The sequence below is a fragment of the Chelonoidis abingdonii genome, chromosome 1 (assembly GCF_003597395.2).
Source record: "Chelonoidis abingdonii isolate Lonesome George chromosome 1, CheloAbing_2.0, whole genome shotgun sequence".
Taxonomy (NCBI): domain Eukaryota; kingdom Metazoa; phylum Chordata; order Testudines; family Testudinidae; genus Chelonoidis; species Chelonoidis abingdonii.
The window spans coordinates 171,010,714-171,033,407 of record NC_133769.1 but is presented as its reverse complement, the minus strand read 5'-3'; the positions used below and the strand labels follow the sequence as shown (position 1 = coordinate 171,033,407).

The 22,694-nt window shown below is 42.5% G+C and overlaps 1 protein-coding gene across 1 annotated transcript in view; it reads left to right on the top strand.

The window, feature by feature from the left end:
• The first annotated feature begins 14,280 nt into the window (after positions 1-14,280).
• Positions 14,281-22,694, top strand: part of MYH15 (myosin heavy chain 15) — a 59,536-nt gene continuing 51,122 nt past the window's right edge. The window contains exons 1-5 of the mRNA XM_032780256.2: positions 14,281-14,371; positions 15,438-15,541; positions 17,180-17,323; positions 18,560-18,716; positions 21,270-21,297. Of these exons, the coding sequence (XP_032636147.1) occupies positions 14,281-14,371; positions 15,438-15,541; positions 17,180-17,323; positions 18,560-18,716; positions 21,270-21,297 (524 nt within the window). The remainder of the gene's footprint in view (positions 14,372-15,437; positions 15,542-17,179; positions 17,324-18,559; positions 18,717-21,269; positions 21,298-22,694) is intronic.

Below are 22,694 nucleotides of genomic sequence, written 5' to 3'. Positions count from 1 at the left end.
TGAGGAAAGTATAATATGACAGTCTGGTGTCAACATAAACCCATTCCCAATACCCTCCAACTTAGACCTGGTCTATACTACAAGTTTATTTCGAATTTAGCAGCGTTAAACCAAATTAACCCTGCACCCATCCACACAATGAAGCCCTTTATTTCGATATAAAGGGCTCTTAATATTGATATCTGTACTCCACCCCAATGAGGGGAGTAGCGCTGAAATCAGTATTGCCATTTCGAATTAGGGTTAGTGTGGCTGCAATTCGACGGTATTGGCTTCCGGGAGCTATCCCACAGTGCACCATTGTGACCGCTCTGGACAGCAATCTGAACTCGGATGTACTGGCCAGGTAGACAGGAAAAGCCCCGCAAACTTTTGAATTTCATTTCCTGTTTGCCCAGCGTGGAGCACTGATCAGCACAAGTGACCATGCAGTCCCAGAATCAAAAAAGAGCTCCACCATGGAATGTACGGGAGATACTGAATCTGATCTCGGTATGGGGAGATAAATCTGTTCTATCAGAACTCTGTTCCAAAAGATGAAATGCCAAAACATTTGAAAAAATCTCCAAGGCTATGAGGAACAGAAGCCACAACAGGGACTCAATACAGTTCTGTGTGAAACTCAAGGAGCTGAGACAAATGTACCAGAAAGCCAAAGAATGAAATATATGTTCACGGAAGGAGGGGTGACTGACAACTGTAGCTATTTCAAAGGTTCTGCAATCTCTGAAAACCATTTGAATTCTTGGCTGAGCTCGCAAAGACTGAAGGGTCAGAAAATTATTGCGAGTGGTTCAGGGTATATGTTGTTGCCCCACCCCCTCCCTCCATGAAAGCAAAGGGAAAAAAATCCTTTCTCCCATTTTTTCAATGTCACTGTATGTCTACTGCATGCTGCTGGCAGATGCGGTGCTGCAGCACCAGGGCCGCTCTAGCCATTTTGCCACCCCAAGCATGGCGGCATACCGCAGGGGGTGCTGTGCCGCTTGCCGGTCCCGCGGCTGTGGTGGACCTCCCACAGGTGTGCCTGTGGATGCTCCATTGGAGCCACGGGACCAGCAGACCCTCCTCAGGAACGTCTGTGGGAGGTCCACCGGAGCCACCTGCTGCCCTCTCGGCAACTGGCAGAGCGCCCCCCCCGCGGCGTGCCGCCCCAAGCACACGCTTGGTGCGCTGTGGCCTGTAGCCGGCCCTGTGCAGTGCTACACAGCAGCATCCCCTTCCCTTCCTTTCCTTTGCGGACAGCAGATGGTACAGTAGGACTGATATCCGTCATCATTGTCCCTTGAGTGCGCCTGGCTGGCCTCGGTGACGTTGGTCAGGGGCACCTGGGCAAAAATGGGAATGATTCCCAGTCATTCCCTTCTTTAAGCTTTGTCTAATGGAGATTCATTCCTGCCTGGAATATCATGGCAGCTGGAGGCTGCCTTCCCCTACCCCCTTTGATCTCTGCTTGCAGAGGCAATAAAGTCAGTGTTGTTTCTTATTCATGCATTCTTTAGTACTTCATCACACAAATGGGGGGATAACTGCCACGGTAGCCCAGGAGGGTTGGGGAAGAAGGGAAGCAATGGGTGGGGTTGTTGCAGGGGTATCAACACCCATGACAGCAGCAGACGGTACAGTATGACTGGTGACCATCTTTGTCAACTTGCGAGGCAGCAGATGGTGCAGTAGGACTGGTAACCATCTCTGTTAACTTCCAAAGGCAAGGGGATGCTACTGTGTAGCACTGCAGTACCGCGTCTATCAGCAGCATCAAGTACACATACTGTGACAGTGAAAAAAGGCTGAATGGGCTTCATGGTTGCCGTGCTATGGCATCTGCCTGGACAATCCAGGGAAAAGGGCACAAAATAATTGTTTCCCGTTGCTTTCATGGAGGGAGGATTGACTGACGACATTTACCCATAACCACCTGCAACAAATTTTTGGCCCCATCAGGCATTGGGATCTCAGCCCAGAATTCCAATGGGTGGGAGAGACTGCGGGAACTATGGGATAGCTGTGGGATAGCTTCCCACAGTGCAATGCTCCGGAAGTCGACGCTAGCTTCGGTATATGGATGCACACCACCGAATTAATGTGCTCAGTGTGGCTGCGTACACTCGACTTTATACAATCTGTTTCCAGAAATCAGTTTCTGTAAAATTGGAATAATCCCGTAGTGTAGACATACCCAAAGTTCTAATGCTCTGCTCAGCCCCTTAAACTATCATGTACTCCATCAAACAGTTTGGTTCTTTTCACCACTCTGTTCTGCAGCTGAATTATGCTACATCAGACTTGTGTAGTACCTTAATATGCTGGAGTTCAATTTATACTTCTTTTGCTTCTGACCCTTACCTTGCCTATCTTACCTGTCTTACCTCTCTTTTCTCCCTGGCTTTTCAATATAGGTACCAATCTGGCCCCAGACTTGGCATATTAATGCACAGTTGGAGGGGAGGAAGGAAAATATAGACACTCCATTCAGAAGAAACTGATTCCAGAAATTCAGGAATATCCTCTGGCAGTTCAGGAGCTTTGCTGATTGTTGGGTTAACTCGTATTTAGAAGTAAAACTTTTCATCTTCATTGCTCGCTCTCTGGAAGCAAGTGCCAGAGGCATATCTGAGTGTGACAGAAGCGGAGCTGAGCACTACACTGAAGGTCAGGTGACCAGAGGGCAAGTGTGAAAAATCAGGACAGAGGGTGAGGGGTAATAGGAGCTTATATAAGAAAAAGTCACCAAAATTGGGACTGTCCCTATAAAATCAGGACAGCTGGTCATCCTAACTGATGGTCAGCATATGGGTTGGCCTTTAGATCAGCTCAAACTCCTTACTCTTAGCTAGCAGTTCTCTAATGTAAAAGCCCCTTTGGCACATAGATTATGGATCAGCGAATTCACTGTGTCTCGTCTTACTCTATAAACATCATATTTTCAGAGCAAATGTGCTATATTGGTCAGAGCACTAAATTCCCTGGTTTCATTCCTGGTCATACTACCCATTTGATTTGTGACAATTTGTCTCTGTAAAAAGTCCATAATGCCTATCTCGCGAAGGTTGTTGTGATAATATCTGTAAAACCCCTTTTGAGATCATCTGAATATCCTAGAAGAGCAGAGGAGTTGTTCAAGCTCTTGGTGAAAAGCAAGGTTTCTGGTAGTATATACAATGACCTGCTTTTGAGGAACTTTACAGTCTGACAAGGCGGACAGCTCACTGCAGCTGTACCTTAAAAAAAAAAAATCCTCCCTTTACAAACAGAGCATACATAAAGGAAAAACCATCTGTTTCTCTCTGCTTCCTGCTATTACTTCTCCTTGATGTCTAATGTCAGCCTAAGTAATGTAAGCCTTGTTTTTCTGGCAGTTGCAAAGGTATTCAAAGTATCCTAATACAGACATTATTTCACAGATTAAACTGTCACTGCTTATTTTTTCTAAATGTGTAGAACAGTCTGATATTAGCTTCAACTAGACACAGCTACGAACTAACATGTAAATTTGGCTGCTAGCAAGATTGTTCCTTGATATGGAGTGTCTGAAGGGAATAAACCTGAAAATGTTATGTTCAAAAGACCCAGGGGACCAGCATAGACCATCCCTATTTCTGCCCCCATGTGAAGAGGATGACTTGTTATAAAAAGCAAAGCCAAGCTGAATTTGCCACAGCATATATTGGCACTGAGAGGAATTCAGCTGAATATCTCTCATGTTTGAAGGTGTATGTGTATTTTAGGATGGAGCCTCTTATCACAAGATGGTGCTTGAACTACTTGAGCAGAGAGAATGTCACAAGCAAGGTGAAAGGTGGAGGTAGGGATAATGAGATGGTCTGTGTTATGAAGTAGATCATAGAATGAAAAGCTTTGGGCCAAATGTGTGGGTAACATCATTGTATTGTCTAGTCAAGACTAGAGAAGACGGTCAGGCTCTGAGGAACTTTAGCAGGGCCTACAAATGCTGGTGAATGAGCCAGATGATAGCATTTGTCTCTATAAAATCTCATTTGTCGAACAATGAATAATGAAAAGAACAACCTGAACTACTTACACATTGATAGGTCTTTTCCTTAGGTGATCATAATTAATTTAGAACCTAAATTGACAGCTCAAGAAAAAAAACCTACTCAGTATATAATGGTATTTATTTTAAAAAATTGTATTAAGAAAGGTTTAAAGAATAATTCTAAAAATATGTCATTATCTAAATTAATGTCTGATCTCATGTGAGCAAAATAAGGCTTCAGAGTAGGGTAATGAAAATGATTGGAGGCATGGAAAAGCTTTTGTTTGAGGAGAGATTTAAAGGAAGAAAAGTCCTTCCTTTTAGAGAAGTGGGCAGAACTAAAAAAGCTCATAGCCATTTGTTTAGCTGGCTCCTGTTTTTGCTGCTTTCTCTAATGGGTATAGAAGTCCGTCACTGGAGTCTCAGATGGATCCATCAATGTCAGTAATCACTAGTAAGAGGCTTAAGAACTCTGTCAGCCTCACTTCCTGAAACTGATTTCTCCCGCTAAAGGCATGACCTATTTAGAAGTTCTTAAGATACAGTAATGATCAAATGTCAGCAAGGGGGAAAGCGTAATGACAGCTTTGAAATGTATATTGTCTTAGCCTGGGATGGAAAAGGAGCACACATGATGTTTCAGTATGAAACAAAGTGCATTATCATGTGCTAGATATTGTGGTCTTCTGAAAACACAACAGAGACTGTGAATACCTTTTTGTGGTATGAAGTTGATATACTGTTAGATTATTTTTCTTTGAGGTTTCATATTTTCATTTGATACTGTGTTTCTTAGGGCACTGGTGATTTTTCCTTCAACAATAAGCTCATTAAGGCAGGAAAACACATTTTTGTTTGTAAATACTGTGTAAACTAATGGCAATATAACTATTTTTAATAATGAGTAACTTTTTAAAATGATTTCAGTTGCTTTTATCTGGTAAAATCCTTAGACAGAATATGAGCTTGTGCAACTTATTGAAAGTTCACTCTGTACAAAGACATAGATTTCAGCTACATCCATTAGATGTAAGGAAAAACTGAGATGACATTTAAGGCATTGCAGGAAGTCTACAGATGTTTTAAAATTATAAATTATTCTTATTAGCTCTTTGGATGTTACCAAGTGCAGCTGGTGGTTCTTGACAGTGGTAGTTGTAAGTAAACATTTTCAACGGGGTGCTGTAATCTGCCTTAGCTGCATGTGGTCATTCAAACAAGGATGCTGTTGCAGGTGACTCTCACTGAGCAGCCTGGCAAACACAGCTTAGCACTGCTTTATACCTGCTTAGCATTTGGAATCTAGCTTTTTTGTGTCTTGATTAACAGGCACAGATGGGGAAGGTAATATTATGCCCTAGAAAGGATCTGATTGTCCAGTATGGGGCCTGAGGGACTATTTCCTAATGGGGAGGGCCTGAATACATTTGAGGGCAGGAGCAGATATATTTCTCAGTAGTAACTTGCTTGCTGCACAACAGAGAACTGATCTAGCTAGCAGCAAAGTTGTTAAAGTTGGACATAATTTAAACGGATACCATTTTAACTCTTCAGAAATGGGTATTGTGAAATGTATTTCTCTATAGTGAGCAGAAAGACCTGGGAGTATTTGTCATTGCAACCATTTGACTCAATAGTCTCCCAGAAAGCTGTCTAGCATGCCTGCTTTTTCTCGATGAAATGCAGGGAGGCATTCAAAAAAACCCTCAATGCTAATGATTTGATCTAGCAGTCTTACACATTCCTAAAACAACAATCATGTTTTGTAATTTAATTTTGTTTGTATAATAATGTCAGTTTTGTCATGCTTAATTTTACTGATGTAGCAGAGCATAATTGTGTAGGCAGATAAGCTCCTGAACCCACTTAAAAAGAATAGGTACTGATTTACCCCCCTCCCCCCAAGTGTTTAGCTTTTAAAAATAAATGATGAGAGGGCTATTTCACCTATTATAAAAACAAAATAATGAGAGGGCTATTTCACCCATCACTCCCTCCTGAGGTCCTCAAAAAGAGACTTTTGGGGAAAACCTCACTACCTCAATGGTGACTGACTGAAAAGGGGAAGAGTGAGCTGTGTCATGATAGCTGTCAGCCCCACCTTCTGCAGGGACCAGGGGCTCTATTGTAATGCTGTTAAGCCTTCATAGTCCTGATCCTCAGAGATGTCCTGACCAGACTAGGCCCAGAGAGCGATCCGGATGACATCACCATCTCCACCAGCTCTGGCTAAATCCCAAACACTACCTGGGATGTGAGACTTTGTTGTTCTCCCCACACACCCCATGTGTCTTTTTTTCTTCCCTGCTTTATTGTGTTTCTTTCCTATTCCTCTCCTCTTACCTTCTGCTTAAGAAGGGTCTGTATTAGCCAGCTAAGACTATATATTTTTCAGCACTGCTGTGAACCTGTGGCCAGAAAGGCAGCTAAGTGCAATGCCCTCAACAGCCCACTGCTGGTTCAAGTTTGCCACGGTTCAGAATGCCCGATAGGGCTGTGTGCTGTGTCTGTGTGTCTCCAGAAGTGAGGCTGCAAGTGAAAATCAACACCAGAGACAGAAGCTGCATTTTCTGTCTTTGTTGTTCTTTTCTCTCCCTTCTTGTGTGTGTTTGTCTTCTCTTGTCTTGTAGGAAATTGAATCAGACTTTAACAATAACAGCTCCAACCCATCTTTGCTAGCTTCTCTTCTCCCCAAAGACAGTATTATCATATATAATGGTAATGTCACCTACAGGACTGTCAGACAAGGGGAGAGGGTATCCATCTAAAAATTTACTTCAGTAAAAGGGAATGAGGGTTGTTACAATGAAAGTGTTGCTTAACACTTTACATTTCAAAGGCTTTAACAGTTTTTTTCTTCTTTTCCTGTATCTTTAATAAAAGGTTAAAAAGGATTTATAACATAGTTGCTGGAACTAAGGGTGCTGCCCCACCCCCTGGCTTGAAGTGGTTTCCATCACATACAGGGTTTACAGTTTGGTTCAATGGGTCTCAGCACCCCACTAGAAAAATTGGCCCAGCACCTCTGATTTATATTGTGTTTGCCATGATACTAAGCTGCTTGAGGTTTTTGTATACCAAGCCTTGTTTATGACTGTTTCATGTTGGAAGGTGACGAGGTCATATCAGCACCTTTGATTCTTTGGGCCCATATATTCCATCTAAATTAATACAACACCCCTCACTTGTGAATGCACCATCAGCAATGAGCAATGACCTAGCTGGGCCCTTGGGTAAAGAAAGGCTTCTAAATCTCTTCAGATACAGCTATGGTAGGTACACCTCATCGAGGGATGCTCTTTTACACTTACTATATGGAGTGACCAAGGAACTGTGAATCAAAAACACAGTCTCTAAATATCTTTGTTAGCAATAGCATCCCTCTAACTTGCAGAGTTCTGTTCAGTAGTACAAGCTATTTTATTTCCAAGGCATGCTATTAAAGAACAGACTTTAATATGCATGTCATGTTTTAAGGGACAGCCAGCCCTTGATCAGATGCATTTTGTGTTTTAGAAAACAGTAAGGTGTCATAAATGGGCTTTTACACAAACCAGATGACAACCTCTCTAAGACCATGGCATCCATGTTGACACTATCTGACTCTAGAGAAGATAAATACCATTGCATTCTTCTCCAGTATGTAATGTTATTAAAAATAGGTTAGTCACAAGTGCACTTTATCAAAGTTCCTCCTTTTCCAAACCTAACATCTGTTAAAGAAATAATGAGCAGTATTAACCTTTCTAAATGTAGCTTTGCTGGGGCTAATGCCCTTGTTTGTCATTGTTACCAAACACAATCAAGTTGTCTATTCGAATGAGTAGTAAAACAAACGAGAAAGAAGCCCAACAAGGCAAGAATAACAAATGAGCAGTGACCAACCATCTCAGCATTTGCCAGGAAAACAGATTGATCATGCTGGACCTAGTGCTACCTACGCCACTTTCAAGTGACACAACCCATGAAATAGCATTGGCACCAGCTGCTGAAACAGCCATTAGTCTGCCTTCCTCGGGAACACAGGTGTAAGGATGAATATGTTCAGAACAGAAGATGTAAAAATAATACAGTGGTTATAATAGGTGTTTTTTTTAACACAAGAAGCTGTTAATGTTTAATTCTGTGTTTGGAAATATAGTTACTAATGGAGTATGAAAGGAGACATGAGGAGAGATTATGTGTGTATTACGTCCACAGCCATGAGTGATGTGAAATGCTATAGCATTCCCAGTCTTCAGTAGCAGATTAAGCGCCTCCTCATAAACATTAATCGGGGCCATGCATACAATCTATCATGTTTTGCCTTGCACTATCAGGAGCATCCAATCAAGTTTTATAGGGTCATTCATTCATTATTCACCTAAATAATCTAAATCAGACAATCAAATCAGTTTGTTCTGAGCCAGATATAAAACAATAAATTACAAAGTGCAGGGCCTTAGAACAAATCTTTTGAGGCCTGAGCACAAGATAGCTGGAGTATGGGATTGATCTGGAGGGAAAAAAAACTGTAGTAAACAGTTGTCAAGTGTTCTAGGTACAAGAGTCGGACCCAGGAACAGATGAGTTGTCCTCTCAGCTCTACCACTGGCTTTTTTTGTGGTTTTAGGCAAGTTTCTTATCGTGTGGTGTGGATTATTATGTAACAGTGTTTTCATGTTGAAAAGTGCCAAGTAATTCTAGAGCAGTGGTTTGAGAGAGAGAGTGAAATGAAACTGGGTCAATGGAAATGTGAAGAACACATCTGCCACAGCAGCTTGGACTTTAAAGGACATGGCAATTGTACCTAGCTTTGTGTTTGAATGCATGTTCCTTGTATGAATGCAACCAAATTGAACAGCATATTGAAACTTTTGCCTTAATCTCCTTAACTCCTTTAACCCAACTGGACATAGTTTCTAGTTAAGGAATCAGCAGAGAATCCTGTGGCACCTTATAGACTAACAGACGTTTTGGAGCGTGAGCTTTCGTGGGTGAATACCCACTTTGTCAGATGTATTCACCCATGAAAGCTCACGCTCCAAAATGTCTGTTAGTCTGTAATGTGCCACAGGATTCTCTGCTGCTTTTACAGATCCAGACTAACACGGCTACCCCTCTGATAGTTAAGGAATATTGCTTCTGTATCATTTGGTATTGGTAACCTCCCCTGTATGGATTGATGTTCCCTCTCCTCCTGGAACACTCAGCATAGCCTGTCCATAAAGAGCTCACACTTTCAAAGCATAGCACATCAACATCTCCTCTATTAGTTTATCTATTCTGTGAGCCTATCTCTTCTCATGCGTTCCCCTTGTCTTTGTAACCTGTCCTTGCCTGTTCCATCAGGGCAGCAGCTTTAAAGGAGCAGATTCAATTTGTAAGTCATTTTTCCGGTCTGATTACAAACAAAAATAATTGCCTCAATGTAAATCTAGGAATATAACATTGGATTTTTTAAAAGTTTTTTAACTCTTTTAATTCAGTTTTCCTACTAACACTCTTCAGAGCCCTGTTATGCTACTTGTCTTGTAGTCAACTAACAGTATCTGCAACTTTCACATTCCACCATTAAATACATTCAACTTATACTGGAACTCAAAGATACCCAGATAACTTGGTATGCTGGTGTACCTAATAAACCTGGATATCTCAATATTTGCAAGGATTTGGGTTCATTTAGTTATTTATGGGCTGAAACAAAGTGAGATCTGGACTTGTTAGGCTATTTCCACTGTCCAGGAATTGAGTTTACCACAAGAAGTCCTGATCCTGGACTATTTCTTGAAACACAATACTCGACATCCACCCTTAATTTGTACACTACCAAAGTACTATCTACTGTTTAACTTTTTAGATAGGAACATTATATTCTTCGCCATCTTCATTCTCTAGCCCTTACGTGCAATTGGGAATTGCAAAATCCTTGAGCCTGGTTTTAATGCTCTGAAAGTAAGAGTAAGAATCGTTTTGTTCTTAAGGTACTGGAGATCTCAGAAGCCCTGGGATCAGTTCTTAGTTTTGTTATTTGCAGACAGTGTATATTTGTTTCATAGTCACTAGACGCACATAGGACCTAAAGAACCTTCTGATCACTTATCTCTGGTATAAGAAAGGTGGGCAATTCATTTTCCAAAGTAATGACATCTGAATTTTCTTATTTCTCTTTTTAGCAAACTGCAATTTGGTTCTCAGAAAAAGTAACACTTGCCATTGTTAAAATACAGGCAGTCTGGCCAGGATAGGAGTTATTCCATGAAGTCATCTAGCAAGAATGGAGTGGATAGGGAAGCAACTCAATAGCATGCCACTCCCCCACAGTCTCCAGAATCATACCCTCACATGTACACTGCTGTAGCATTGCCATCTCTTCCAGGACCCAGCAGACAAATATAGAAACAAAGGAAAGCTACTGATGACTTTAAATTGTTATCACCACCAGTGACCTTGAGGAAGGTGTATAAAAAGTCTGCATCGAGCAGAATCCTGATACTTTTCGTCTTTGCTTTACAGGGTAGGTATCTATCTCTTTTACTGCTAAGCGTACTTACTTATAGTCAACAGTTGTATCATTTGATTTTTATGCTGCTACCAGCTTAAGGTTTTAGTGGTGATGTCAATAAATACACAGCACTCTATTAATAACCCTGGGGTACTGGGTTACCTTAACTTAATGGTAAGGTAGCAAACAAGTCTTGCTCTTGAAATGTTTTCTATCTAATGTTTACTTATTCATTTAGCCAACTGGAAGAGCCAAAACTGCAGGTTCCTCATTATAATGCAGCTATTATATGCAGGTCACATTTTCCATGTTCTTGGAAAGATTATGAATTCTGTAGTTCAAACTTCTAAGCTGGTCAGCTACCCAAGGAATTCTTAAGACTGACCTGAGCTGCAATCCTTTGAGAAACGTTGGGTACCATTTCAAATGTGCACACTGATTGCCTTCGTTGCTCCTGCAAATCAGACTTCACTGGCTGTGTAATCTAGTGGCTAAAGCAAAGGCAGGGTTAGTAAACTAGTGCTCTTGCTTTCTAATCTTAGCTCTGCTACTGATTTATTGATGATATTGGATGAGTCACTGAACGTCTTTGTATATCAGTTACTCCATTTAGAAAATGGATTTAACAGAATTCCCAGGGGTGTTGTGGGGCTTAGCTAATGCTTATATAGTGCTTTGAGTCCCTCAGATGAAAGGTGCTATACAAGTGTGAAGAAGTAATAGTATTTTATTACTGATTAGGATGGACTGAGATTTAGGCTTCCCAGATTTCAGAATATTTGTTTCAAGCTAACATTTGCTGGTTATGGTAACTTAAAAATATTTGTGTAGATGCAATGGACTGAACAATAACCTCAATTTCTTGTCTTATAATGATTTTGTCATGCAGACTCCTAAAACATACTGTATTCTGTATACATAGAAGGGCCCAAATTTGCAAGCCCTCCATTCACAGAATTCCATTTAAAGTAAACGGGATGTTCACACACAGATGTCTTGCAGGATCATGCCCCACATTTTAATAGTGCTGCTTTTGTAAAAGTGTCAAATGCCTAACTTATGTGTTTGCCCTGTATTCACTAACAGTTGGCAGGGTGTAGCTCAATAGTGCACCTAAGAACTAAGAAAGAAGCCTGGTAACAGCTGTCATGAGGAGCAAAAATATATATAATTTGAATGGTATAGAAATAGCTTATTTTGTATTTTAGACTTATAGAATCATATGCTGGGCTAATATAGAAGAGGCCAGTTTTATTCACACATTTAACATGGAATGACACACACATACTCTTATCAAAGTTCTATTCCATGAGTCTCTTGGGGTATGTCTACACAGCAACTAAACACCTGTGGCTGGCCTATGTCAGTTGACTCGGGCTCACTGGGCTTGGGCTGCTGGTCTGAAAATTATTGTGTAGGCTTTGGGGTTCAGGCTGGGGGACCCTCCCTGGGTTCCAGAGTCCAGGCTCCAGCCTGAACCACAAAGCCTACGTAACAGTTTTACAGCCCTGCAGCCTGGGCTCCAGGAGCCCAAGTCAGCTGACAGGGGCCAGACATAGGTGTTCAGTTGTAGTATAGCCATATCCTTGGTGCCATGAGAGATCTTTTCCTGCCACCATGATGCCCTCGTCCCCAGTGAGGAGAGGCCCTAGCAATCCAGGTGGTCTTATAAGGATCTTGAAGTTAAATCACTGCAGGACTTTTCAGTCAGCTCAGAGTGACACTGAAGTAATTGTCAGCAGTCAAACCTAGGTGGGCTCAGAACCTTTACAAGAGCCTAGGCTAGTTGCAGGAGGAAGAAATGGGTTAGTGTATGGTGGTGCAAACTGAGAGCTCTGGAGACACAGCTGCCTTGTTTGTATTGCTTTGCATGTTTAAAAATAATTGGTTGTTTTGGTGTTTAAGGCATGTATCCAGAGATTGATTCTTGCTTGGAGGAGACTTATTGGCTTCATAAGAATCCTGTAAAATAAATAAGCAAAAATAATAAAAACCTTAAACTGCAAAGATAGTCTTGCTTAACTTATGCCTCTTGCAAATGTTTCTTTAGCTTCTGGTCCTGGCACAATCAATAAAGCTTCTGAAGGTAATATATGTTGCAAGAATGAACTGAACAGGCATAAAAAAGTGTATCATTATGGCATCTTGAGTAAAAGAAAATAGAGCGAAAAAAATCTGTTAAATATGACTGAAACCCTTTCAGGAGTAGACTGTCTCTTATTGACTGTCTGTACTGCATGCTGCACAATAGTTCCCCAATCCTAGCTGGGCCTTTGGCATGCTACTGTAATAAAGACAGATATGTAATCTTTATGAAAAGGTAAACCATAAATATATAGGAACAATTTAACCCCCAGTGCAACTCCATTGCCTTCAGAGATGAATTTGGCCCACTATTTCTAAAACATTTTCGCCTATTATTTGAATGTGTTAATGCTGTTTAAAGGGTGACTTCTGTGTGCTCTAACATGGAACATTTAACAGGTTTCCATGATATCAGTGCTGCTGACTTGAGGTGACTAACATTATCTCAGCAATAAAAATGGCTGACACATCCTGGGCTATCCAACTAGCTTCTAAGCATCTTGCACTATTTTTATATATTTGTGTTTTCTGTTAGTCTCTTTCACACTAACATATCTCACATGCTGTCTTTTTTCAGTGTTAGGGTCATTTCAATCCCCAATAAATTTTCTTTTCCTTCTTAATACTTCTAATATAATCTGAAAAAGAACCCTCATGGACATTCTAATCCTATAAAAAGTGACAAAGAGTCCTGTGGCACCTTATAAACTAACAGACATACTGGAGCATGAGCTTTCGTGGGTGAATACCCACTTCGTCGGATTCATGTCTCCACTGCCTTTAGCCGTATGGAGTGGAAATCCATCACTCGACTCTAATCCTATAGTTCTTGCTCAGTCAAAATTCCTGTTCAGCCCAGTTGCTGTCTGAGCATGGATTACAGGATTTATCTTTAGAATTATAATGACAAACAAATATATAGATAAGCAAAATGGATAAGACACACGTTTGTTTGGCTTCCTACATCTCACATTTTTTGGCAGAGCGCATCAGAAAAAACAAAAGTACAAAAAAACAAGCTTGACCACGAGACTGAATCAGAAAGACCATAAAGCCATTGTCTTAAAATGTGCATTAACAATAAAATACTGAATCCCATTTAATCTGCATGTCAAGAAAATTCATTTACATGGAACCATACTTGGAACATCTAGCAGTTAAGCAGTCCTAGACAATGAAATGAAATTTTCAAAACAGCTCAGCAAACTCCCATAGACAGGAGAAGAATTAGGTAACATTGTGTGGTTTTGAAAATCTTCCCCTTCCTCCACTTGATTGTGAATGACTCAGGCAGGACTAAGTGCATCAGTTTTCACATGCAGGAGCTCACCTCTCCATTTGTCTTCTGAACTTTGGTTTAAAATGATAGTTTACCATTTGTGCCAGAAAAAAAGGCTATACCAAATTCTCCCATGGAGAAAATTGTGACCCACAACTATGGCTACTACTCCATTGACTTCCAGGAGCTTGCAGAGGAAGAGGTTAACTGAGGATATAATGTGGCCCAGAATCTATGGTTGACTTGTCAAATTTGCATTTGAAAATTGTAACCACCCTTATTACAGGCACCCTTGACAGCTTCCATCCCAATCATATTTTTCTGTATGTTTTGGATCATATCTCAGACTTATTGTAAAATGGGAGAATTTTCTATTTTGTAGACTAGATCCTTTTCTTCTCTCTTTGGGCTGCACTGTCTAGAGAACTCGCCAAGATGATGGACATGTCGGAATTCGGGGAGGCTACACCTTTCCTCAGGAAGAGCGATAAGGAGATAATGATATTACAAACTGTGGCATTTGATGGTAAGACAGGATATGTTTTCCTTTGCTTGGCCTGTTAACCTGAAAAAGTTGGTGAACTGAATATTTAATTGGATTTACAAATTAGGAGCATTACAACTGTAAGTTCTTCAGGAGAGGGATTTTCGTATTTGTTTGTTTAAAAAGTGTAGCACACGGATACTACTATAACAAAAACATTAATTACCCTGGTCTGACTAATGCATCTATATTTATGCCACCTGTGCATTGTATATCTATTGTCTATATATCCACCTGAAATCTAGTCTGTGTACACGGACTTAACTTTCTAATGACAGTGTATGGTTTGAATTTAGTCTGCAGGCCTCACTTTGTAAGATTTGTTTCCCGTAACTTATTTTTCTTGCAAGCCGTTCACAGAGGATCTTGATGTAGAGTAACGAGTGAGAGTATAAATACATAGATAAGGGGGAGGGATTTATTCTGTATATCAATAAACTGTTTCTACTATTCCATAGTAAAGAGTAATAGCTTTTAGACATCTTGGAGCTAGTCAAGTTACTCCTAGCCCAGGAAAGGAGATGTGTGTAGCTGGATACAGATTGTTACTACTATTAATGATTTACATGGCAAACAGTAGTAGACCTAATTATAAGAATGTGACAGTGTGATTATGCCACATGGCTGGGAAGCAAGAAACAAGGGATCTATTCTTGGTTCTGATAGTGGTTTGTTGTATGACTCTGGAGAAGATACTTAACATCTGTGCCACAGTTTCCCCATCTGTAAGTTGATGGTGATGCCTACCTTTCTCCAAAGTTATTGAGGCTTAATTAACATTTGTGAAATGTTTTGCATACCCTGAGGAAAGGCTCTATAGAAGAGAAAAGTTGAATTTGCAAATGGAAAATATAAAAGTAATATTAAGGGACTTTATACCCCACAACTACACATGCAGCTCCCATGGATATTGGTGGATGTAATGCACTTGGTTTGATGGTGTGATATCACCTAAAGGGTTTCATATGCTTGCAGTATGGAAGTAATCTTAATAATATTAATCAATAGCCCTATAATATGGTCAATTATTACCTATTTTATTCCATAGGGAAGAGGAAGTGTTGGATTACTGATGAAAAGAAAGCTTATATTGAAGGAGATATTAAAGAGAGCAGCGGTGGCAAAGTCACTGTTGAGACTGTGGATGGAAAGGTATGGAACATTTTTCCATTTGTCTATCAGTGCATGATGATTGGTGTAATCAGAATCAAACCAGTTAATAGCCACAGCCCATGTGTGTGTTTTTATTTTATTTTATTTTATTTTATTTTGTTTTGTTTTGTTTTGTTTTGTTTTTTCTGTACATTTTTTCTCTTTTCTGGTATTGAAGAGCAAAGTATGCAACTGAGCAATCCTATCCCAGAGGGAAAAAATTAAACTGCATTGTACTTAATGTTTTCCAAGATCATGCAACTTCATACTTTATCACCTCTGTCTGTCTTTCCCTGTTCTTATGCCTCATGCTCATCTGACATCTGTTACCCCTAACAGAGAACATCATGTATGTAGGACAGGCTGATCTGAAGAATTTCCTCATGCTGGGAAAATTTCTTCTATGGTCCCAAAGAATCAGAAATGTGTGTGGTCTGAGAGAGTTGCTTGAAGTTTCAGTAAAAGAGCCTGCACAGGGAGGCGGTGTCATGTCATGCACAGGGTGTGATGTACTGGGACTGAGAAGACGTGCTTCTTATTCGTGGCTCTGCCACTGGCCTCCTCTATGATCTTTGGGCAAGCTGCATCCCTTCCTTTGTTTTCCCTTTCAGTCTGACCCTGTGTAGTTTTCCCTGTCTGTCCTGCGTGGTTAGATCAGGGCACAGACTGACTGTCCCCCTGTGTTTGTGCAATGGGGCCGCAATCTCAGTTCAGGCCTCTGGGTAATATCAGAATATAAATCAGGGATGCGCAAACTTTTTGGCCCGAGGGCCACATCAGGATGCGAAACTGTATGGAGGGCCGGGTAGGGAAGGCTGTGCCTCCCCAAACAGCCTGACCCCCACCCCCTATCTGACCCCTTCCACTTTCCACCCCCTGACTGCCCCCCTCAGAACCCCTGCCCATCCAACCCTCCTCCCTGCTCCTTGTCCCCTGACTAGCCCCTCCCAGAACTCCCACCCCTAATTGCCCCCTGGGACCCCACTCCCTATCCAACCCCTCCTGCTCCCTGTCCCCTGACTGCTCCGACCCCTATCCACACCCCTGCCCCCGACAGGCCCCCCCAGGACCCCATACCCATCCAATCCCCCCTGTTCCTCATCCCCTGCCTCCCCTAAACCTCTGCCCCATCCAACCGCCCCCCTGCTCCATGTCCCCTGCCTCCCCCAAACCACCTGCCCCATATCCAACCCCCTGGCCCCAGTCCCCTTACCATGCCAGAGGCAGACACGCTGCCATTCTGCCTTGCATGAGCACACAGCCCCGTCACCCAGAGCACTGCCCGTGTGGTGGCATGACTGTGGAGGAAGGAGGACAGTAGGGGAGGGACTGGGAGCTAGCTACCCAGCCAGGAGCTCAGGGGCCGGGCAGGATGGTCCTGCAGGCCAGATGTGGCCCACAGGCCATAGTTTGCCCACCCCTGATATAAATAAATAAAAAATAGTAATGCTTAGTTTCTATTGGTTAAAAAATACAATAGTCAATCCATCCCCAAGTGGAATCTTTAATACATGTGAGCATCTCTTTAAAGGTGCGTCATCAGCTCACTTGTTGCTTTTTTAATGTCACACTGTAGGTAGTGTGGAAAGACAAGGTGACAGTAGTTGCCAGCAATGTTATACTTGTCTGTCTCTGCAGACTGTCACTGTAAAAGAAGATGATGTTCAGCCGATGAACCCCCCGAAGTTTGACATGATTGAGGACATGGCTATGTTGACTCACCTTAATGAGGCATCTGTGCTACACAATTTGAGGAGGCGCTATAGCCACTGGATGATTTATGTAAGGGTCATTGGATCAACGTATGTGTTTTGAAATGTATTCCGCAAGTGCCACGATGCTAACAACGTTGCCTGTACTTCGTATTCTACTTCCAGCATTGAGTGACCCTAAAATTATTGACCTCAATTCATTTTCAGGAAGGACATGTATTTGGCGGGGGGTCAATTTTGTGTCTGAACACTAAGCTAAAGACAAAAGCAATAAAGGCAGTGGGTTTTTTTGCCTTAAGAGGTGGGACAGCAGAATGGACTGGTTCATTTTGTACTGCTCTCAGTACTAATCAAGAGCCCTCCATAGACATTCCTAGTTCCTTAGGCATCAGTGGCTCAAGCTTAAAATGTTTGTAACTGTTTTGTTTTTGGTTTTGTTTTGGCGGGGGGGCAGGTGAGGGTGAGGGAAGTTGGCTTTCTATTTTCCTGTCCGCAGCCTCACTGTCTGTCTATCTTGTTTGGCTCTAAAGCCTTCCCTGGTACAGCAGCTCCCCAAAAAGAAAGATCACTGCAAGTTCTATTCACTGCAAGGAAAAGCTTCAATAGCAACTAACTTAATAGGGCCAAATTTTCCCCTCAGCTTGATATAGGCAATTCTGACTGAAATCATTGGAAGCTGCATGTCCATATTTCCAAAGCAGAATTCATCTCTGCTCTTTAGCTTCTCATATGTTAACCAGGGATCATGCTTATCATCTTTCTTTTGTAAAGTCCTTTAATATCAATGGATAAAGGACAGTGACTTTGAATGAGACTTAGGCTCCTATGGGTATGTCTACATTGCAATTAGGCACCTGTGGCTGGCCCTTGTTGGCTGGCTCGGGCTTGGGCTATAGGGCTGTTTAATTGTAGTGTAGACATTCTGGCTCAGGTTGCAGCCTGAAGTCTGGGACCCTCCTACCTCACAGGATCATACAGGCGGGCTCCAGTCTGAGCCCAGACATCTATACTTCAATTAAACAGCCCCATGGACCGAGCCCAAGTCAGCTGGCAGGAGCCAGTCATGGGTTTATAATTGCAGTGTACATATACTCTAAGTGCCTAAGTCATTTTTGAAAGTCATTTAAGTCACCTAGGCCTTTTAATGCTGAGTAGAGCAGCACCTAAATACCTTTAAAAATCTGGGCCAAAAGGCACTGTGTAAGAGCTAATAGATGACTGATATTAAAACTGACAAATGATAGATTTGTCTTAAATCTCACTCTATATAAAGGCCATTTACTCCCCATCTTGGGTTCCTTTTTAGACCTATTCAGGTTTATTCTGTGTAACTATAAACCCCTACAAATGGCTTCCAGTCTACAACCCGGAGGTCGTTAATGCATACAAAGGCAAGAGGCGGTCAGAGGCTCCCCCTCACATCTTCTCCATTGCAGATAACGCATACAATGACATGCTGCGCAGTAAGTAGCATCATTTGCTTTTCAAACTTGAATTTATGTTTTTTTGCCTATGTGACTGAAGCTCACTTTTTTTTTTAACTGGATAGAATTTTAACAGTGAAACCGACCAGCACTGAGTGTCCAGGTACTCTCCAAAAGGGTTTAGACTTGAGAACAGAAAGATACAAAGCCCCAGTGACTTGTTCAAGACTTCTAATAAGAAGAATAAGCTTATCCAATCAAGGGATAGAAAACAAATAGGGTAATAAAACTGGTTTAAACTAGTTTGAGCTCCTCCTATACTCTCTGTGATTCCAGTCCCTAATGATGAACATTCCTAAAGATTGTCCAGTGCTGAGTGTGTGAAGAGCTATCTCTGTGGAGCTTTGATAATCTACTGCTGCTGAAAATATGAGGACCAAAAAAAAAAAATCATGAGGCCCTGAGGAAAAATTCAAGGCACGTAACTTTCAATTAAGTAGGAAATAAACCTCTTAATCTTATAACTTCCAAATTCTCAGTAAAAATAAGTGTCCTACACTCTAGTTTAAGCCTCTCAACGTACAAAGAAATCAGTAACTTCAATGAGGGGTAGAGGAGGATGAAAAATAGGAGTTAAAATGGAAGTTAACTCTAGGTTCATGAGCACCTTCATATAGGGTTGCCAGGCGTCTGGTTTTTGACCAGAACACCAGTTCGAAAAGGGACCCTGGTGGCACCACTCAGCAGCGCTGACTGTGCCACTAAAAGTCCAGTTGGCAGCGCAGTGGGCTAAGGCAGGCTCCACGTGGCTTCCGTCTGGCTCTTAGGCTCACTGCCACATCCATGGCCAAAGGGAGCTGTGGGCGCAGTGCCTGCAGGCGTGGACAGCGTGCAGAACTCCCTGGCCCCTCTGCCTATGAGCTGGACATGACAGCTGCTTCCGGAAGCTGCCTAAGGTAAGTGCTGCCCAGCTGGAGCCTGGACCCTGAACTCCCTCCTGCACCCCAACCCACTGCCCCAGCCCACAGAAAGTGAGTGAGGGTGAGAGAGAGTGAGCAGCGGAGGGAGATGAGGATGGAGTGAGCAGGGGCAGGGCTTTGAGGAAGGGGTGGGGCTAGGAGTGGAACAAGGATGTTCGGTTTTCTGTGATTAGAAAATTGGCAACCTACCTTCATAATACGTTATGTGAAAATAAGTATCTGATTTTTTGTTTTGATGCAGCCTGTCTGAAATCCTTGGCTCAAAGCTCAGAGCTGTCTGTCTTTTCATTACTTTCTGAAGGCTGTACTATTTCCGTAGTTGAGGAAATGCTGGTTCACTTTCAAAGAGTAGTTGGTTGCAGAGGATTTTAACAAATTGAGGGGAAACCAAACTGGAGCTAAAAATGAGGGAGAGCCACAAATCAATGGCTGTTACTACTCAGGTGCTTACAATTAAGTGTGGCGTGTGCACATTTAATTGTAAGCATCAACCACAATCACAGTTTTGCTTTTGCTCTTATTACAATGGATCATTGGCTCAGATTGGATCAATGTCTTACTGTTTTAATATTAGTGAGAGTGGCATGGTGGGTTGTTTTTTTTTTAATCAGTGTATGTACTTTTCTGGTGGGGGGTTGTAACCTACTACAGACACGAAGAAGGGAGAAGTGATCAAATAAGTCTGAAAGCCACTAGTCTAAACTATACGTATAATACGTGCATCTTCTATTCACCTATTCTACACTAATCTGAACACCTAATCATGGAGGAAGGAATGCTGGATCTTTTGCATCAACTTCACATGCACTGCTTCTTGGATTAGTGGAAAATCTCATTAGCAATCAGTAGTATTAGGCTTTATATCCACTAGAAACAATGCAATAAATATTTGATCAAGTCTGAGTCCTTCCATTAGAGGGCAGTGATGGTGCACACGTGCCAGCTACAATAAGGAAATCTTATTACAGGTGGAAATGCAAAAAAGCAATTACTGGAGCGTGTGATTTTTAACACCTTTTTTTTTAGAAACTACAGAAGTCTCATCCTGCTCTCGAAAAGGGACTAACAAATGGAAGAGAATGGGAGAGGGTGGAGAACAGAGAGATGTTGACATAAACTTGGCTCAGAAGAGAAGTTTGTTTTTCAGCTAATGGCACAATTATGGTCAGAATGGGCCAAATAAATCCTGAGTGTAACTCACTGAGGTCAGTGGAAATAAAATGAAGATGAATTTTGGCCAAGTTTTTTTTTTTAAAGTCTACAATGAAACTTGAGTGCACGTACAGTAATTATACATATAAAAGAACCATCTCTGTGTAAACATTTAGGGTGGCCCAGTGGGGCATAAGCAGAAGAACCAGTTGGAAGTGAGCAAAGCTATGTGTAGAAGGAATAGGAAGAATATTTTGCTTTGACATGATGGCATAGTTTCTCAGGAGAAGTGGCAGAATGAACGTCACTTGACTTTTAAAACTGGATTGGACGAAGCACTGGAGCATTTAATGTTGTGCTATACTTACAGTGGCCTCTAAAGATTGGATCCTTCTGTTTGTTTCCTATTACGCTCATACTTTTAATAACCTGCCTTTCTTCTCCTTTTTTTTTTCCGTAGATCGAGAGAACCAGTCTATGCTGATCACGTAGGTGTTTATTTTTCATCTGGTTTGGGAATCTGTTACTGCAAAAAGAAAAAAAGTCCTCCTGAAATGCAATGTCTGTGAATGGGTGGGGCGGAAACTCAGTTAACCCTTGAATGCCGAGCAATTTCCAGGTGAATGACATCTTGGACATCCAGTTTCAATGTGCTTAAGAATGGAGTACACAGTCTTGCACTTCTAGAGTGACTGTTTTGAGCTTGACCTTTAAATGGTGAACTTTCTGTAACTTGAAGTCTTTAAACCATGATTTGAGGACTTCAGTAACGCAGCCCAGAGGTTAGGGTCTATTACAGGAATGGGTGGTGAGGGAGGTTCTGTGGCCTGCAACGGTCAGGAGATCAGACTAGATCAGTGGTGGCCAACCGGTCGATCATGATCTCCAGTGACATAGCATGGTTGCCACTAAGACAGGCTCCCTACCTGCCCTGGCCCCACACTGCTCCCAGAAGCAGCCAACGTGGTCCCAAGGGCAGGGGGTCAGGGGTTTCCCTCGGCATGCTGCTTCTCTCTGCAAGCACCATTCCCATTGGCTGGGAATGGGGAGCTATGGCCAATGGGAGCTCCGGGGACATTGCTTGCAGAGAGAGGCAGCATGCAGAACCTCATGCCGCCTGCCCCCCTAAGGGCTGCAGGAGCGCATCGGCCTCTTCCAGGAGCAGCATGGGGCCAGGGTAGGCAGGGAGCCTGCCTTAGCAGCAGCCATGCTGTATCGCTGATTGGGAGCTGCTGGAGGTAAGTGCTGCCTTGCAGAAGGCTGCACCCCAGCCCTGAGCCCCCTCCCAGAGCCAGCACCCCAAACCGCCTCCTGCACCCCGAACATCCTCCTACACCACAAGCCCCAGCCCTGACCCCCCTCCCAGAGCCAGCACCCCCTCCTACACCTCAACACTCTGCCTCAGCCCAGAGCCCCCTTCTGCACTTCCGCTCTTTCCCAGAGCTTGCATCCCTCATCCCCTCCTGCACCCCAGGCTCAGCCCAGAGTCCCTCCCACACTGTGAACCCCTTGATCCCAGCCCAGAGCCCACACCCCTTCCCAAAACCCTGCCCCAGCCTGGTGGGTGGGAGGGAGGGAGGGAGGGCGAGGGAGAGCAAGTGATGGGGGGGATGGAGTGAGTGGTGCAGGGCCTCAAGGAGGAGATGGGGTAGATCCTGGGTTTCCCTTAAATTCAAAAATGATTTTGGGTGTAAAAAGGTTGGCGACCACTGGATTAGATGATCATGATGGTCCCTTCTGATCTTAAAGTCTGAGTCTGAGTTCGTGATTGGAAGCTGTTGCCATCAGATGGCTATACTGTAGCCAGTGTGAAATGAGTGGCTCAGGACTTAACTCACTGTGACCCCTTCCCTAACAAACCAGATGTGGTCCTTTCAGTCCAGGC